The sequence below is a fragment of the Cololabis saira genome, chromosome 17 (genome assembly GCF_033807715.1).
Source record: "Cololabis saira isolate AMF1-May2022 chromosome 17, fColSai1.1, whole genome shotgun sequence".
In the NCBI taxonomy this organism is placed as follows: Eukaryota; Metazoa; Chordata; class Actinopteri; order Beloniformes; family Belonidae; genus Cololabis; species Cololabis saira.
Window position 1 is genome coordinate 27,801,738 of NC_084603.1, and position 20,224 is coordinate 27,821,961.

At 37.7% G+C, this 20,224-nt stretch overlaps 1 protein-coding gene across 2 annotated transcripts in view; it reads right to left on the bottom strand.

Annotated features, from left to right (window-relative positions):
- Positions 1-19,770, bottom strand: part of kcnh1a (potassium voltage-gated channel, subfamily H (eag-related), member 1a) — a 78,382-nt gene extending 58,612 nt beyond the window's left edge. The window contains exons 1-7 of one of the 2 annotated variants that reach the window (XM_061745280.1): positions 19,649-19,766; positions 16,525-16,551; positions 14,351-14,474; positions 5,296-5,402; positions 4,821-4,949; positions 2,044-2,162; positions 1,440-1,832 (exon numbers count right to left, since the gene is read on the bottom strand). In XM_061745280.1, coding sequence (XP_061601264.1) covers positions 1,440-1,832; positions 2,044-2,162; positions 4,821-4,949; positions 5,296-5,402; positions 14,351-14,474; positions 16,525-16,551; positions 19,649-19,721 — 972 coding nt within the window. In that variant the 5' untranslated portion in view covers positions 19,722-19,766. Of the gene's footprint in view, positions 1-1,439; positions 1,833-2,043; positions 2,163-4,820; positions 4,950-5,295; positions 5,403-14,350; positions 14,475-16,524; positions 16,552-19,648 lie in introns of both variants that reach the window. The other variant, XM_061745281.1, reaches the window with a different exon arrangement.
- Positions 19,771-20,224: the final 454 nt, after the last annotated feature.

Here is a 20,224-nt window from a genome sequence, read left to right on the forward strand (position 1 = left end):
GAGTTTGTATGTTCTCCCCGTGCTTGCGTGGGTTCCCTCCAGCTACTCTGGCTTCCTCTCACAGTCCAAAAACATGCATATTAGGTTAATTGATTCTAAATTGCCCGTAGTTGTGAGTGTGAGTGTGTCTGGTTATTTGTATATGTGGCCCTGCTATAGACTGGTGACCTGTCCAGGGTGAACCCCTTCCTCTCGCCTGTAATGAGCTGGGATAGACTCCAGCAGACCCCCGTCACCCTGCAAAGTATAAAATGGGTATAGAATATGGATGGATGGAAATGCTTTAAGTCAAGGTTGAAAACCTTATTATTTACTCTACCACAATTCACTACAACCTATATTTCTTGCATCTTGTTTTGTACATGAAATGTGCAATACAAATAAACGTGCCTTGCATTAACGTGACCATGTAAAGACAAAGACTTGAGGTTGATCGAGATTGAGTCAAGAATGAGGTTGCTGTTGAACTGCTAAGCTGTGGAAACTGCTACATTTTCTCCACATGGATTGAGGAAAATAGGCTGATAATGACATTGGCTCTGCGTGCACTGTTGCTTATAGATATGAGGCAGTGATGCAGGCAAAACACCAGATGACAATGCAGCAATCTGGAATAGAGTCGTACAAATAAGACCACAGTGGAGACACCTGGCTATAATACACAACTACATGTTTGACAAAAAAAAAAACAAAACCAGCAATTCAAACACCTCAAACCGACTCCAAAACACAACAGTGGAGGAGTGATGTTTTGGCTTGTTTAGTAGCCACAGCACACCGGCACCATACAGTCACTGCACCAACATCTTCTAGTCAAATGTGAGGCCATCTGTCTGCCAGCTAAAGCTTTGCAAAATTGTGTCATGCATGATCAATGATCCTGAGGACTCCGGCAAATCTACAGCACATGAACAGTACCACAGTACCATATAATTGGCAGAAAAAGAAAAGAATCAAAAAGTTTCAATGTCGCAATGTGCAATGTGATCAGGACCTGTTGACTTTTCCAGACTGCCTCTTCTTGCTGATTTGGGACGGTAATGTAATGATGCTTTTACTGCAACTATAACTTGTAAATAAATCAAGTGTAATTAATGTAATTAATAATTTGTACTTGACAGCATAAATCATCACAACAATATACGTTTTTAATTGGTGTTGCTGAACTTGATCAAGCTGTTGAGTCAACCTTTCATCAGTGACTCTGCTAATTATTTTGTAAAGGGTAATTCCTATTGAGTTAAAAAAAAAAAAACTGTGGGGAAAAAAACTGCCAAAACCCAAACATTTCACGTTCTATCACTTAAAGCAAAGCCTACCAGCAAATCCACATTTGAGAAGCAGGAAAAATTGGATTTTAAATGAAGCCTTGGAAAAAATAACAATTAATGAGCTTGCTAAATGTTTTATTCAGTCTCAAGGCACAATGATGGACTCACCTCATCTACATTCTCAAAGGCGTTGATGACGTCATACGGCAGGCAGGACAGCAGGTCGATAACAAACCAGGTCTTCAGGTAGTTCATTCGGATGAGCTTGGCGTCTGAAATTACCTCTCCAGCGGGTCCAACAAAGGTGGTGTGAAAGTTCAAAACAATATCCACCAAGAAGATGACATCCACAATACTGTCTACCACCAGCCAAGTCACGTTATTCTGCTTTGTTTTGAAGGAGACATTGTAGGGCACCATGATGGCGGTGTAAAATGTGAGGATGAGGATGACCCAGTCCCATGTAGTCTTGAAGAGGCAGTAGTGCAAAATGATGTGAGGAGGGGTTTTGGGAGTCTCTTGTTTGTACTGAGGTAGGATTTCTGAGCCAAGCTGCAGTACCTGCCAAAAAGCAGCACACAGGGAACACAATGCGGACAAATAAATACATACAGCAGGACAAAAATACAGCCAGTTAAATAAGGGTCTCAATTAGGTCACTCTGACAACAGCTAGGGCTTAGTCGCCTTAATGATGCCCCTACTTCTAGAGGATTTCCAACACAAAACTGTTAGGTTTTTCCTAACTGAATAAAATCATAAATAAGATTTACCTCAGCTAGACGGGAGTGCTTGTGGACATTCTCTCCTTTGTGAACTGTGGGCTGCAGCTGCTGTAAGACTCCTCTGCTGCTTGTTAAAGCTCGAGTCAGTCGAGCAAACTTTCCCCAGCCTGAGGATCACATACACAGCATGCATGTTTAACGTCATCATCTAAAAGACAGTAAGGTGGTACTATCCTCTGGCACAGGAAACACAGCGGTGTAATCATGCTTGAGGTGGACAGGTGCGTCGCAATTAAAGTAGGGCATAATAAAAAGTATTTACTTAAATGTTTGTTTTCCCATATGAATCTCACCACAATGAGGATGGGTGTGTACATAAGTTAGTGTTTGTGAGTTCTGTTATTAGACTGCTCATACACATCTATATATGTTGTGGGTGATATGAACGATGATGTAACAGACAACAGCTCACTATTTGGTCAACATCAAATTCAGTTTTGTCAGGACAACTGACTCTTTTTAGGAAGTGTTGCAACCTGCAGCCAGTTATTCATATACTAGTGAAACACGCACTGCCAAAACTCATTTCTAGAGAAGTTCTTTTTGTTAGTTTTTTTTTTTAAAAGGCCTTGTTTTATTACTTTAGACTATTTTGCTAGTTTCAAGGATTCTAGTGGTTTATTTCTTTCTGACCCAATTGTCAAATGTAATTTTGCTTAAAATAAGACAATTTTGACTACATTTATGTAATATTAGACCTATTTCTAGAGGTGCAGTTTTTATAACATATTGGCTGGATAATTACATATGTTTGACTGATGCGTCTGATTGTCTTGTTAAAGTTGAGATTTTGTATGTTTTGACCAAAACTGATCATATACCTGTCTCCAAAATTATAAATATTTAAAACGTTTACTTAAGTAAATGAGTCATGATGACCATGAGTAGATTTGGAGATTAGAGTCAGCAAAGCTAAGTAAGTCAGCAAAGTTTTGGGCTATATTTATATACATGTACCTACGAATAATTTTAACATTTCAAGATGTCAATTGTAAGAATGAATGACAATGAATGAATAAAATGTATAATGAGATTATGAATTGCATGAATGATTGTAGTAGATCCTTCTGACAGAAAAAAGAGGCAAAAGTCATATTTCTAGGCCAGGATGGCATAATTGTGTCTGAACTTATTACATGTATAGAGGCCTGGGAACCTTTTAAAGACTTGGCTTTGTCAGAAAAAGCCCATCGAAGTCCAGAGTATGGTATGAATAAAAATACAAAATGCTCAATTCAAATAAGCTGTGAAGTTTATTAAATGCAATGAACAGGCCCATGAGGGCAACATCTCTGGCCAAAAAGAAGCTTCAGGAAAAGAGTGTTAATGACTTCTGGAAAGAAATGAATGTTAATTATAAAAACATGACCCTACCCTCTAGTATTGATGGGGTTGTTGGGTCTGAAAACATTTCTGAAATGTGGAGAAAACATTATGAGGACATGTTAAAAGTGATTAATTTTATGTAGGTGATGTGTTTAATAATGTTGGTGTGGTTGTTACATCGAATGAGGTGAGCTGTGCCATTGAGAATCTGAAAGTGAACTAGACTTGTTGGATTGATTAAATATCAGCCAAACGTCTTGAGTATCCTAACCAGAGACTTTCAGTGTTTCTTGCTGTCTGTTTTTCTGGTGCATGAAAAATTACCCGATTCAATGCTGTCCATCCTGTTGGTACTTATTCTTATTGAAAAATTGAAAATATTTAAAATAAATAAATGTGCTTTAATTCACTCTTGTGTTTTCATCAGTTAATTGCCCAGCCCTAACAGATGATCAATTTGGTTTTTAAAAACAAACAGCACAGAATTGTGTACATATGCACAAAAAAAGTTGTTAGTACAAAAAAAATTTAATATGATTTTTCTGGAGGTCTTTGATAGAATAAGTCATGGTAATTTGGCAAACTATGAGGGATCCCCTCATATTTTATATATATATATATATATATTACAGTTTTGTTACTCCAATCAAACCATGCAAGTTCAATGGTCTAGACGCATGTGTGCTTCTTACTTGTGTTTAATAGGGTTCAACGACGTGAAATACTGGATCCTGTTCTTTTTTAATTATATCTGGATGATCTTTCCAGACAGTTGGATACATGGTGGATACATGGTGGGGAATACTACTATCAAGTATTTCATTTATGCAGACTTTGGTAGTGCTTTCTCCCAATCGTGCTGGTTTACAGCCATTATACATCTGCTCAAATTATGGTGCACGGTCTGATATTACTTTTAAGTAATTACGATAGTTAAAAGAAATAAGGACTGGAAACTAAAGTTTTCTTTATTCTATATATGCATCAGGAATTTGGAAAGCCACTGGGAACAGTGTTGAATAATTTCCACCCAAAGTGTGGAGGACACCTTTTTTCTAGCTGAGTTTTTTGCAGCAGTTTTCTGTAAAACTTCTACAAGGTGGGGTGTAGCAGGAGAAATACTCTGATCCTCCAATTTGTGTGGAGAGCTGATGACCATCATAATGTGCTGCATATTTGACTAACTAGAGCAGAGCAGATAAACAATACTTAGGGTTGAATAGTGGCAGTTTGGACCATCATCATCTGTGCCCCTGAATGATACACTGTAGATCAAAAGCATCCGTCACACATTCTTAAAAATATTGGATTTTTGAGAGTTGATGGATTGCCTAGCATGAAGCATAAATGATCTTTTTCCATCTTAAATCACTCTGACATCGACAAGCAGTGTTATAAAAAGGCGTAAGGTTGAACAAATAGAATTTGTTGACTCTAACCTTTGGAAGAATCGTCTTCAATAGGCTGTTTAAAGGCTGTGATGTCACTGAAAGTGCAGAGGAACAGGACCACTTTCTCTTGTTCATTTCTAATGGGGGCAATCTTCACAAAAAACCAAACTGGAGTCCCTGAAAGCACAAAAGAGGACAACACATTTGGTTGCATCACCTGTTCACAACAGCAGTCATCGTGACTGTAAAGATTAAACCAAAATGTTCTGCATTCTGCTCAACTTTCCATATTTTAACCTCACAGGTGCAAGCACGGGCAGGTTACACCTGCAAGTGGAAAAAACACAGCAATATTTTCTGAGAAAGATTCCCTAGTATGGCTCTCAACCAATTAGCAGATTTCCACAGGGGTAGAAGTGTTCTTGGCTGCATTTGAACTCAGCAGCATGTTGGAGACTGACTACATTTGCATTTCATGAGAATGAACGTTCACATTTTTCCTCATGCTGGCATTGCTACTTACGGTTTTTCTTGTACATCAGTATTTCAAATGAGTTCATCTCATAATTTTCAAATGTTAGTCGAACTTTTTCAGTTGTGTCCTTGTCTGTCAGCTCCCCATACATGAAGCTGAAAAAAGAAAGAAAGAAGACTTTGAATATTTGATAGAAAGCTCTACTTTGGGCAAACAGTTTCATTGTACTACTTTACTAGAGTGCTGAGCACTCTGCTGGGCACCTCCACTTTCTCTTCACATATGGCGCTTTTCCACTAGTACCTACTCAGCCCGACTCGTCACGCATCGTTCCGGCTCCACCCGCTTTGTCCTCGTTTGTTTTTCCACCCCGAGGTGAGAAGTGGGCAGGTTGGGGTGAAGCTGTGACGTACTCGATTGCGCAACCCCTTTGTTTGTGTCGGCGCAGATGAGAAAATCCGCTGGAGCCGCAAGCGGCTGAGAGTAAAACAGAGCGCCTGTGGATCTGATCGTTCCTTATCGCCCGTCTACATCCCTTTTTTAATTCTCTCGTCAGCCAACAGGTTTATGAACATCTGCACCTCAGAGTTGGATCACCAAACAGACGTTTGCGCTGTATAATAAAATCGTAGCGAGCCGCCAGTCGTTCTCGCACTGACTCTCGCTTCCTGATTCAACCGTCTGACCGCCCCGCCCCCCGACCAATCAGTGGCGTGTAGAGTGATGGTGTCAGATATAGTGCCGGCTCAGCCCGGTTAGAACCTCGACAGCCTCGGTACAGAAAAAGTATCTGCTTGGCACGGCTCCACCCGCCTCGGCCCGTAGTGGAAAAGCGCAAGACGGGGGCGTGGCGGGTAGAAGCGAGCTGAGTAGGTACTAGTGGAAAAGGGCCAATAGAGTGCTTCTCTGAATGAGTCATTGGATAGTCAGCGATTATGTCAATTCCATATACAATACCAGTCAAAAGTTTGGACACAGTTTCGTATTAATTTGAAAAGAATTTTAACTGATAGTATAGGCCACTAAGTAATGTTGCTTGCTTCTGAAAACACCCTTCTGTGCAGCCTTGATTTGACCATTTAAAATGTCTCAGCTACAAGCACAGCAAATTCTCCATTGTTTGTAACAATAGGGATCACAAAGAGGCAGCATATACCAGACCCTTCAAATCAAACCTTTATGTTTTGCATTACTGGCTAGTGGCTAATCTGCCTTATATTTACGCTGCACGTTTTGTCAAGTAAGTCATGACATATCATGATAAAACACATTGCACGTTAACCCGTCGCCATTAAACTTTTAAATTTTTGGGCCCTGGATAGCTCAGTGGGTTGAGCGGGTGCCATTTGTAGAGACTGTAGTCCTTGTGCGGGCAGCGCAGGTTCGGGTCTCGGCCTATCGCTCTATACTGCAATGCCCCCCCCCCCCTCTACCCGTTTCCTGTCTGTCTACTAATAAAGGTGGCCTAATAGAGGCCACTCGTGCCACAAAAACCTTTAAAAAAAACATTTTTGTACAGAACACAGGCTTTGTCCTGAAAGGGGCAAAGACAATAGCGCACCCTGTTTGAATTAGTGCTTAGGAAGTGTACACCGAAGAAAAAAACAAACAAAAAAAACAGTTGTAGTGGTAAATTGAGATTTGGCATAGACTTTATTGAGATACAGAAAACTAATAACTTTAAAAACAGTTTTCATCTATCCTTGTGTCAGAAGATAAGTCTCAATCCCCACAATGCCTTTAAAACTCTTAATTCTCTTATACTCTTCACACACTCCTCAGCAGAAATCTTTCTACAAAACGGTAAGATATAAACCTACACTTTTTACACAGAATGGAGAAAACACAATAGGCTTCGAAATATCTAGCTCCCATTGGTCTTTTATATCGTTGAAAGAAAATAGAGGTTATAGTGGGCTACTGTACGTGAAAAGGAGTTATTTGTATCTGCACTTGATTGCTGTTCCTCCGGAAGACCCAGATGTCTGGCACAGTAAAATTGAAATTGAATTGCAAGAACTGAATTTGAATTGTGAGAACTGAATGTAGATTCAGTTTTTCAATGCAATGATTCAAATTAGACAATACAAATTATGTGATTCAGATTCAGTTTTTCATGCAATTATTCAAGTTGACCAATTCAAATTCAAATATAAATTATTCAAATTCAGTTTCTAGTGGCACATATTTCTGCCCATAGTATATGCAGCACTTTTTAGATATCTGAGATTGTCCAGCACATGCAGCCATCTGCCAACTGTCTGTTGTGTGCTGTTGTAATCCCCTCATCAAAAAGAGCAATATGGATTCTTTAAACCTTTCAAACTTCATGCCTATTTCCAAACTCCTTTTTCTGCCTAAAATCCTCAAACAAAAATCCTCTAAATTTTTCACATACTTTTAAGTTGAGTCAGCCATTACTTTACATGCATTACTTTACTTACATACTGTATATGTGCAATGCATTGTGGATTAATGATGAGGTAATTTGGTTAGGTTTGACAGCTACTATTTCAATGTTACAAATGTCATTGTCCAACAGAAAATAGCCAGATTCAATACCAAATTGATACATTTGATTTAGTGTCTAGTCAAAAGGCAACAAGGGAAGTAGAGCAAGTCTTCACAGATTTCCTACATTCCACAGTTCAATGTAATAATACTTTATTGATCCCAGAGGGAAAATTATATATATATATAGTTGCAGTAGAAAGTCAGTTGGCCAGTCAATATTACAAAGTTACTATGACGACTCATTGAGAGAGGTTATAGCTGTGGGCAGGAATGATCTCTTATCTGTCTGCTGCTGTACTTTGATTTAAGACATTGCTGTTTGATCATTATAGTTAGTAGAATATTGCGATCTCCACCAGACTTGTAGAAGAAATCCAAACACTGCCACAAACACTGAAGGAACTAAGCTTTCCAAAGTAGTACAGAAAGACCAAAAACTGCTTCCTAAAGACCGCTGGGTGTTTGATCTCCATGGCCCATTTTATTCCTCTGTCAACAAGAGCTAATAGGAAAGAGCTCAAAGTTGTTGCTTGCTCTTTCAAGGACCTATAACAAGCTTTTGTGACAAGTATTATGCTCCACTCAATTTTAAAGTTCTGCCAAAAGACAAGTGTGCTCTCCTTAAACATAAGTAAAGAAACAAATCACAGTTTTCAGCCACACAGCAGTTAGTGCTCTGGGTCAGAGACCGACTGTACAGAATCCTCAGTCACAGTTACTCATTGTTCCTAACAATGTCCTCAGCCATTTGGTGTCTTCAGTATTGTTCCCCATTTATGTGCACACACACACACGTATATAAAAACATGTCATTGTGTTGTTGGCATGTCTAAACGTTTCATCTTTGACTTGTAAAAGATGACTGTGCTAAATTTAAGGATATTCCCTCAAGATGCTTATTATGCATCGTATTTACGAGTATTACATGAGTAGAAAGCCTTGAACATTATACTAACGGTTACAGCTGCCACAGAGGCATAAAGCAGATGAATCAAGATTTACACCTAATGTGTGCAGAGAAAGCTGTGTTATTTATAGACTATTAGATTGAAACTCACTGAAATGTACCCAGAAAAGATAAAAGGGACGAATGAAGCCTCCCCTCTAATTGGCTAAATGCAAAGTACCCCTCAAAAACACATTAAACCTGAAGACTGGTCAAGCGACCATGAACACCTTTAACTATGCTGCATAGGCATTCATCTCACTTTATGCGTTGTTGCCACCCTCAGCAGCAGCAGTTCCAGGATGATCTAAATATAACTTTGAGTTTGCTATGAAATGCAAAAGGAGGGCTATATTTAATAAAACAATCTGACACTGCAGAGACTTTTCAGACCATGGCTTGATTAAATCACTGGCGAACATCATCTCTTCTGGGATAGAACTTGCATGGCTTTCCTCAAAATCAAAACATGACAATATCTGAAATTACTTTCTTGTCACATGTGAGAATCCCCACAGGTTTACAAGTATGTGAACAAGAGCGAACAGTCATGAAAAAAAAGAAAACGTGGACATGACTGAAGAGACACAAGGAGAGCAGTTCAGGAAATAACACCTTTGATCAGAACACGTCTACAGCAGAAGGGTTTAGTTAGGACTCTGGGGTAAGGAGTATACACTTTATATTTGCGCAACCCACCAAAATAGCCAACACTCACACCAAGTAAATATTTTATTGACTTATTACCAAGCTCACAAAAGATGAATTCAAATAAAGACTGATGATTAAAAAGGTGAAATGTTTGAAGAAAAGTAAAAGATATATGGTATCTAATGAAAAAGCTGTTAAGGACTGTCTGATACATTAAAAGTTGCAAATTAGAAGCAAATTGAAATATATAAACACCCCCCCCCAAAATAAATAATGTAGCGAGGCAGTTAGCCTGATAGCTCAGTAAACCCTCCTCCTCCAAGGGGCGGCACCAACGGTTGCTTGTCAAACCACCTTTGCATGCAGTTGGTTAGCGCTACAACCAATCAGAGCAACGACCAAGGTGACTTATTCAGACTGACAAATGAGTCCACAGGAGCACGTGTTGTATAGAAGAGTATATTAAACTTTTGATGTAGCCTGTCAGCCAAACAGCAAATGCATCTATCTTGCAAATGAATGAGTGCAGCCTTTTGTTCAATTTAGAAAGAAAAATCCAGAATCTTTATCTGTTGACACCAAAGCACATTCAAATGACTGCTAATCCTCAGCTGCACCCATCTTCACTGTTTACTTCACTCGTCATTGCAGACACTCCTTAAAATTATAGACTGCTTTGATTGGGTCCCCATAACTTTCAGGCATAGTTCATGCGTGAATTCAGATTCACTAGCAGGCTACTAGGGGATATGTTGTGAGGAAAATGTAGGCCAATGTGAGTTTAAAAAAAAAAGAGAGGAATGTGCTATACTTTTTGATATTAACCCTCAATTGCCTTGGAAAGGTCTATGAAAGACATGAAGAAAGACTCATCAAAAACATAGATTTTGGAAACAAATTCCACATTATAATAATGTTGATGGATATTCATCTAACAAAATCATCCTAAACCTACACATAACACTGTGAAACAACAAATGTCTGATTTTTAAATATCATTCTTGTCTCATTAAGTTAACGACAATGTTTAAGGCTCAGATCTAACAGTGACTGAGCTGTTTTGAGTCCAATATTAGATTTAGCTTTGGGGGCCACGACCCTACGAGTCATGCCGAAAAATAGGTTGAAAATTATACCTTTCTAATTATGAACCAATTTGAGCAAAATGGTTTGTTGTAATTTGTTTTGCAGAAGAGTTTGAAATCATAAATTGTAAATCTTTCAAAATGCTGTAAAAAATATATACAGGATGAGGAAATATTACAGAAATGAATACTCTCTAGGTAAAATTCTCACTCCCATTAAGTGAGATGTTGATACAAAGCTGTTTAAAATTTCGGAGCATTAGAGTTGGAACGTTTGTGTACAAGTGGCAACTGATTTGAAACATTTTCTTGCACTGGGTCAGGTGGTCATGATTGAGGCAAAAAAAAGCTAAACAAAGCCTGTTTATTTACAGCTGGGCTCATTTTCTGTAGCCTATTTTAGTCTTTTGAACCAACAATGCTTGCTGGATTATATACTGTGTTGTACTCCTTGTACAGAGATTACTGGCCTTTCACTCAAAATAGGTATTAAAGTTTTCTCTTTCATACCTAGCTTATTTTGAATGAATGGATGAATGAATAAAGCTATGGTGTGAATTAGAAGTTGGGTAGGAGATCTTATTCTGGATCTTTTTTTTTTTTTTTTTACAGACTACCATTTTGGCTTGTGCCCTCTAAGTGGAGGGGTCACCACAGCAGATCAGCACAATCATGTTCCACATCGATTTGGGACAGGTTTTATGCCGGATGCCCTCCACACACACACACACACACACACACACACACACACACACACACACACACACACACACACACACACACACACACACACACACACACACACACACACACACACACACACACACACACACACACACACACACACACACACACACACACACACACACACACACACACACACACACACACACACACACACACACACACACACACACACACACACGTCCAATTTATAATCACCAAATACAATGTAATTTCATTGTTTTGCTAAAAAGATTAAAATTAGGAAAAGAATTGTTAAAATAAAATGAAGCTTTTTAAATTAATATTTCTTTAACAGTTTTTCTGCACTTCTGCATCACGTATGCATTTTTACATTTTTTATCTATACTTACACTAATTTATTTGAGTATTTCTATGTGTATTTCTATATTATTACATTTTTCAATTCACGTCATGGTCACATCCATGTTGGAATATAAGCTACAGCAAGTTCAGAGTTCAGCCACTCCTATCTCCTACTACGACATCCACTCCTGATTTAAAAATTCTGTTCCTCACCATCTAGGCTCTCCATAATTTAGCTCAGCCATACCTGTCAGACCTTTGCTACCTTACACACCGTCTCACACACTCAGATCTTCCTCCTCTCACCCCTCAACTGCCCTTTTGTAAGGCTTTCAGACGCTTTGCCCCACGACTCTGGAATTCTCTTCAAGGCCTCCACACCATCCACTCTCTCCGTGGCTTCAAATCTAACATTAAGACATACCATTTTAATTTGGCATATCCAACATGAAAAAAAAAAACAAAACAATGCATTTGTAGTTTTAACTGTTTTGTTAGTTTAGTGTTTTGTTGATATTTTTGCTAATGTTTCAATCTATTCCTGTTTTGTTGTTATTTTCTATCATTGATGTTTTCTCTAAAGTGTCCTTGAGGGAATGGAAAGGCACCAATAAATAAAATGTTTAATAAATAAATAATACAATAAAAAAGAAATCACGAATCAAGAATCACTTTTATTACTTATTTCTGTATTTATCTATTTACACTTGCAAATAAAATTGACGTGGCACCTTTTCAGCACAAACTACAAAATAATAATTTCTTAAAATGAAAGGAATGATAATCTTTAGTGACTCATTTGGCACCCTCCCACTTGTAAGCAAATAGTCAGCATCTTTTCGACATGAAAATCCAATAGTGATGAAATCATTAGTAATAAATGACCTATTACACAGAATACACAGATTTGTGGTTTGCAGGAACTAATCATTAATGATTCATTATTCGTCAGGTTTCAGTATCAAGTGCCCTGCTTACTTACTTGTGTGGCACATTATGAAGTGTTGGTAAAATGTTTTTTTTATGAGCTCTCCAAATTACTCTGGGAGATTTTATAGATTTGCTCTCTCTTTCCAGCACAAGACTCAACTTGATGTCACAATCTCATAATAAACCTAAAACTAAGCAACTCACACTCACGGCAGCATTTGCATTGGCAAGTCTTCTGAAGCGTATGTTTAGGAACCCGCGGTTCTTAAACAGTAATAGCTGCAGTGCTGGCTGTGTAAAACACCATCTCCCACAACAGATGAAATCTCCCACGGTTTTCAAATCTGGCAGCACCAACTGTTTCGCTGTGATCCTATTTATCTATTTATACGGCTGTTACTGACTTATTTAATACATGCATGCAGGAAAAAATATATATTTTCAGAAATTATTGACCAAAATAGGAACGCTGCGCACTTGAACAGGCGTTCGAGCTTTTATTTCTCTGTGTACAGTTTTTGTAGAGATGGCCCAAGAGACATACTCCAAGGGTTTACAGTTACAGTCAGAGATGCAGAGGCTGTTTGCAGCTGGATTAAATCAGATCTCTGCATCAGTTGTTTGGTTTCTATTTCTGCAAAAGAATAACACCTACAAACGAAGCACACCTACAGGTGTATCTTTAAATCCAAGAATATCATGCTTTATCAGTTCCGTGAGAGGAGCCAAAAGAAGATTATCAGTTCTGCAAGACTGGTATTTTCTTTCACTTTTGCTCCTAATCTATAAGGAATACAGGACCCATAGCTTTTAGAAGAGTTGGACTTCACTTAAAAACTCAAATAAATACAAGTCCTAGGTCCCTCCTCTTCCCTCTCTGCTGTGCTTCAGCTTTCCTACAGAGAAGGCTGTCATGCAATCACAGATGAGAAACCCCAACAACTACAGAGCCATCGGTGATTAACACTGGTTAGACTCCTCCTGCTGCTGCTATGTGGTTATTTCTATTGAAACACATGGTAGTCATTGCGGATTGTATCAACAGCAATAGGAGGAACCAGAGGATCTTATCTGATGCACAGACGACCACATTCTGCTTCAAAAACTCTTTTGAAGCCTTTCCTTGTTTTGATGAACATTAATTTAACTTTTTTCAGATTATTCCGGTCTATTGCAGGGGACCCGTTGTGAACATGTTAACCGAATCATAAAGCCTTCATGAGATGTATTTATAGAATAAACTAAGCTGCACAAAAGCACAAACAAATTGGGCAAAAAAGCACAACATTTACTATTTACCACTTATTCCTTTTACCTTTAAAATATTTCCAAGCATTCAAAGAAAGTAATGGCCCTATTCATCTAGGTAAATAGTTAAAAATCCTCCTGATTATTATTATTATTATCCCCCCGATTATATTATCAGCCTAAATGAGTAAATCATGCTTTATGCTGCTCAGTCATTACACATTTAAAACATATGAAAATGGCTCATGCTGCGTCAAAATTGCAAAATACGCTATTTTTAGATAAAACAGTGCCAGTCCGTTACCAGCTATCTATCTGTTCCAACTCAAAGCTTCACACAACTTTTAGTGCAGGCATTCAAACTGACTTGATTACAAGAAACCTTGTAAACAAATGCATCCTCTCTCAGAGTAATACAACAGCAGGAGAAAAATAATTACCTCAGCATTGCCAGGTAAGATGAAACGCAATCGCAATCATAACGACCACTCTAACCATGACAAGTCTTTTCAATGTCACTGGCTAACGTCATTTTCCCCAATGCCAAAATAAAATAAATCCCAGAGTTAAAAATATTTGGTTGAGGGAAACAACAAGACAGCATTTGATACATTACCAAATTTAAATGTGAGAACAGTGAAACACAGTGACTTATGAAGACGCAGCTTCTCTCGCCTACCTGCAGGTGCTGCTTTTCTGCATCACTTCTGCTCTGTGGTACCCCGACAACTTGCAGAAACCATCATTGCTGTAGACAATGGGCCAGTCCACGATTTGAGCATTTCCCAGGACAAAGTTGGTATCTGTTTTGAAGTGAAAAAGGAATAAAAAGGGCAAAGCACTCTTCTAGTTACATTATTTCTAAAAATAAAAATTAATAAAGCAATTCAGAAATTCTTAAACTATAGTTTGGATTTGGAAAAAGATTGTTTCTGAACATTGTCTTAAATTTAATCAGAGAAAGCAGATTGAGCAAGAGCAGATATTAAATGTACGTTTAGGTTATTAAAACATATTTTAATCCAAAGACATTAATTAAAGTGTAGAAAACTAATCACCACTGTTTTTGACTAGATATCACATAGACAATGATATCTTGCCATTTCTTTTAAAAGCATTTCTGAAATCAAATGTAAAGTTTGTTTATAGTGATTTCTACTCTAACCCTCAAAAAGGGGAAAGAGCCAACACACACATCATTTTCCACTAGTGTCCATGATGGTCTCCTGCTCATGTCACACTGGGTGACTATATAAAAAAGTGTTACTGTCAAACTCAAGACAAAAACACCAAAATATCTGCTTCTTGAAATTATTTTTTGGCATCCGTTTCTTAGCAGGGTAAGAGCAGCTTACGTACTGCTTTAATGTGTTCCTCGTGCATAATCTGTAACACGCCTCAGTAGCTGCTTCAAGCTTGGGGTGATAACTTTTCTCTTTTTGCCATTATTACATAAGAGTTCAAAAAGATTCTTGTTTGGAAATTCAACCTCCAATTATAAACATGTGATATCTGATTTTCTTGGAAAACAGACCACATACACACATAGGCATTAAACCTTTTATCTCATTTTGCATATTCAAATGTTAACAAGGCCTCCAAGCCAAAGATATTTGTGGTCCAAAATAATTAGAGGCACATTTACATTTTAATGGCTTGTTTACTCTCATACTGTTTTTCCTAAACATGTCAGCAGCTATATAATTTAAATATACAGCTATTGAGTGTAATTACTTCAGTTCTAACCATAATGCACTCAAAAGATTTTTTAACGGCTGGCTTTTTCAAGTGAATAACAAATACGCATCCATACGACATCATTAGTCCTATAAGGCAGGGGTCTTCAATTCCAGTCCTCAGGGGCCGATGTCCTGCACATTTTACACGTTTCTCTGTTTTAACACACCTGATTCAAATTAATGGTCATCATCAGCTCGTCATCAAGGTCTGCACAAGTCTTTTAATAAGACAGACATTTGTATCAGGGTGTGCTGAAGCAGGCAAACATGTAAAACATGCAGGACAGCGACCCTCCAGGACCGGAATTGAAGACCCCTGCAATAGGGGCTTAAACAAAATGTGCAACAACACTGTTTCTTTCAAAAGCATTAACAAGGAGGCATGCATTATTTTGTATTCATTTTAAAAAACACTAATCTTCCAGGTACAAATGTGAGAGTTCAGTGAGAAATAAAACATGTGCATCTGAATGTTGACATTTCATGAGTTGTGAATAAATGTATAGAAACAAGACAATTTCTAATCTAGAGTAAGAAAAAATATTTGAGCAATATTTCAATTTACTCTTTGCAAATAAAACAAAAACAAAAAATCATTTTTAAATGTGATGAAAAACAATGACAAGAACTCTGAAATCAAGATTTATATATATAAAAATCACAACAATGTGAGAACACAAAGGTGAACAAGCATGAAATTTAACTGGAAACCCCTGAACACAAAACAAAAAAGAGTTTCAAAATCACACAAACACGCAGAGAAATATTTGTTCAGTCACATCAAGACGACAATTAAAAGCAATGGTGCAAAGAAAAGAACACACAAATACAAGATGCAAAGGGAGTTCCATGCCAATGTGTTATTTTACAATCATCACGTGCAAGCTGATGTTTTGAGAACTAGAGCATTAAAGCCAAAGCTCTGTGAGAGTTTAAGTCCTGGATCTGTTAGCCTACTTCTGTACTTCAGCAAATATTCTGTAAAACATTATACATATCTAAAATCATTTGTAAATTAACAGCATTTGGTACAGAACATTTAGAAAAAAAACAAAAATGTAAATGCTGTAAGGAAAACATAAAGCAACACGCCAAATTAAACTTCATAGTATACCTGTCTGTTTATGTGACAGTGTCCAAACTGAAAATTTTGAAAAGAAAACAAAAAGTTAACAGATTACAGGGAGAAACATGTGCCAGACTGTCAGACAAAGATGATGGGGTACGACAAACAGGAGTCACATCTGTGCTACCTTAACCTTTAAGATGAAAGTAAAATAAATATGGCTATTTAGTTCATGTATGAACACCAATTTTTGTATGATCTTTATCTAATCCTAAGTAGACTTTACTATGTAATGACTGAAAAAGTGTGAAACTACAGTTGAAAAAAATGGTTTGAAATTGATAGCTATAATATCAGTGTCCTGAGACAAACTGTCCAAAAAGAACTTGGTGAAACTCTGATTTGTGCACTAGAGCAGTGAAATCTCAAATGATACATAATTGAGATAGCAAGCTGATAGGATTTAAAAAAATGACGCCATCTTGGAGATATATGTATGATAACAGGGGATTCTGGGCTATTGACATTTAAAGTAGATATGTACAACAAAAACTGTGAAATATCGAAAGGCAATTATCATTACTAAAATTAACATTACAATCCAAATTAATTTTTGCAATATTTAGGAGGGGTCCGCCTATAGACAAGGAGACTGAAACGCTTTCATAATATCCAACACTGTCCAATATTTACTCTTGCTCAGTCACTCCTGAGAGTTGCTTTAAATTACAGGAGGCAACAAAGACACAGTTGATCCTGAATCCTGCTTCTAGAGATCTGTTGAGGCACCTAATATGGTGTAGAATAGCACTAGTAGCATCCAACTGGCTGTGCAATTCATTTTATTTGAATTGTGACTTCAGTTTCAGCTCCTAAATATCACAACAATATGTAAAAACAGATGCACTCATCTTGTCCACAGGTGAGGAATTCCTTTCTTCTAATTGTGTTGAACATGAAGTTACCTATTTATTAGTTCACACTGTTGTTTCTGGACAAAAACATTTAGGGGATTATTTGAGCAGCTCTATCTGCTTTTGTTTGAATTATTTTTCATTTAGTTTCAATACATCCAGCATACTTCAAAAGTCAGTCAGTTTTCATTTTAAATATCACTGATTTCACCGTTTTCCACAATCAAGGAGCGCTGCCATACAGTTACTACAAGAACCAGCCAATTACTTAACTTTTTTTCTTATAAGCCAGTGACTTTTAGTCCAATGTGCATTACTTTTGACTTTAGTTTTAGCCTCTACTAACTTATGAGTTATATTTTACCCTTTCTGTCCCAAAAACAATTCAACTGTTTTGGCTAAAGTTAGCAGCTTTTTAGTCAGCTTTAACTTTGTTGCATTTAGTCACTTTCATTCAACTACAGCCTTTCAATTACAATGATATAAGAGTTTATTATACTCAAATTAGTGCAGAAAGTAGACAGAAGGTATCTGTTGAGAATGGTAGAAGCCCAGAAGCATGGCATCAAACGAGAGATAACTTTGCTCATTTTCACTGCTCAAGGATGACAATGAACAATGATAATCATGTTAGCAGATGTTTCAGTGACTGAGCTTCACTCAGCTGCTTTCTTCGCTACAATCGTTGGCGCTCTGATGTTACTCAATTTCTGAGAGGCATTTAAAAGGCTACAAGGATGTTTAGCCATCTTAAATGTCAACTAAGTGGTCCAAAAAAACCTTTGAGTGTACTGTGTACATAATAAAATACCACGACTTCACGTGTTAATTAACAATTAATTATTGGTGCATAAAAGGGATACTTAATTGTTTATGAATGCCCACCCACCACTGTGAGTTGGTGACACCCTGCAGATTAGAGACTCAGCTCTTTTGTTTCTTGCTTGCGAGAGATAAACCTCTTACTAATCTATGGACCATCCAAGGTCATAAAAAAAAATTAATGCTTTTGTTTTTGAGAAGTTGATTCCCCTTTACTAAATAATTAAATCCCTTTTACAGAGATCCAAATACGACACTGTAAAAAGCAGCCCAATTCTGGTGATAAACAATAACTCGTAATAATCTGACCTCTTTTGGCCATAAACCATTTTTAGTTGTGTGGGGACTGCAGACAGTGAAGTCTAAAGTGTGTTGTTTTACATTCATGAATTATGTAAAGTAAGACTTCCTGTCCTATATACACATTATATATCTATGCAAATAAAAAAGGGGAACTGATACAGCTTCATAATATTTCTCTCCATCCTATCACTTCCTATTGGATAAAGAAGACTCCCATCAGAGCTGGTAACTTTCAATTTTCCAACTTGATTATTATTTGTCTTTCCATCTTGCATGGATAATTGAACCCTGTCTCTTAACAAAAGGTCCCCAATTATTATATTGGTCTCATAGCTACAGTCCAGTCTGGAAAACCAGACCTTTTATGGCTTCAAATCGAAAATACTTTGATGCATGTTGTAGATTTAAGTTTGGATTCAAAAACACTTTGGTTAGACACCATATATTAGATACAGGCTATAAATGCTCTCTATTGCCACAGACATTCGTGATAAAAGCTTAATAGTTTAGTTTCAATCTGAAGCTTAAAGCAAAACGGCAAAATCATTGACTTCACCTCAGCTAATAAACAAAGACAAGTATTTTCTTGCAGCTTTACACACATTTAATTACGTTATTTAAGAACTACTTATTCAGAAAGATAAGTCTCCATTATATCTGGCCCATGCAATTTCTCAGTGGAGACATTAGGGTTCTTATGTCATCAATTTAATGATTATTTGATCCGCTTTTATCTCCCCATAAACACAACAGGGACTCCCAAATTACAATTGACTTTGTTTCCCCACATTGTAAACAAAACAGAAAAAAAGTCAAAACATTAGGCCTATACTAATTAAGTAGAATAGAATTAAGTAGAATAGAGCAATGCACGTTGTTTTAAAAGCAAATGTTTGAACAGACCGGTAGTTTTCTCAGGTAACATTAATTGATTAGGAAACAAAAACAACTTTTAGACGTAAGCAGGTGTCGGCTCCCGCACTAATTAGCGTCTTTCAATCTAAATGCCCTTAATTAGCTGATGGGTTCGACGCAGTCACACAATTAACGTGATTAGTTGCTAAGAAAGGCTCCACTTCGCATATTTGTTCACATTTCGGAGCTCCATTTACTATACTAATGCTGGTCCTTACCGTTCGACCGTCTGACAATATTCTCCAGAAAAGTATTCTGGGGGGCCACAAGTCCCCTCCGCCCCCCCGCCATGCTGCTCCTCGCTCAGTCTCCTGCACTTGAATGGCTCCCTCGCAGTTTGCCGCCGCTTTTCATGCTGTCTCCCGCAGAGCTGCGTGATGCGGTGGTCGGGGGAGCTGTCTGGTCTGCACCAGCCGCCTCCTCACCGCGCTGCGTAGCAGCCTCACGCACCCCGCCGTCCAGCACCAAACAACGGCAGGGCAGGAGGGGCCGCCCGCTGCACCTCCCGACACACACCTGGACCCGGGGCGCCATCTGCTGGACGGAACTGCACAGCACACTTGTGCCCTCTATTTATTTATTTTATTTTATTGTTTTATTTTTTTAATATCTTTTTATTTCAAATACATTCTTAATGACGGTAGGTCTTACAATTTTATTTTCTACTCCCGCCTACCCCCCCCCCCCCCCCAAAAAAAGCACAAAAACATGCACAAAAAATAAATAAATAAAATAAATAAACTGGAAAGAAAAAAATAAGTGAATAAAAATATGGAAAATAACATCAATAAGTA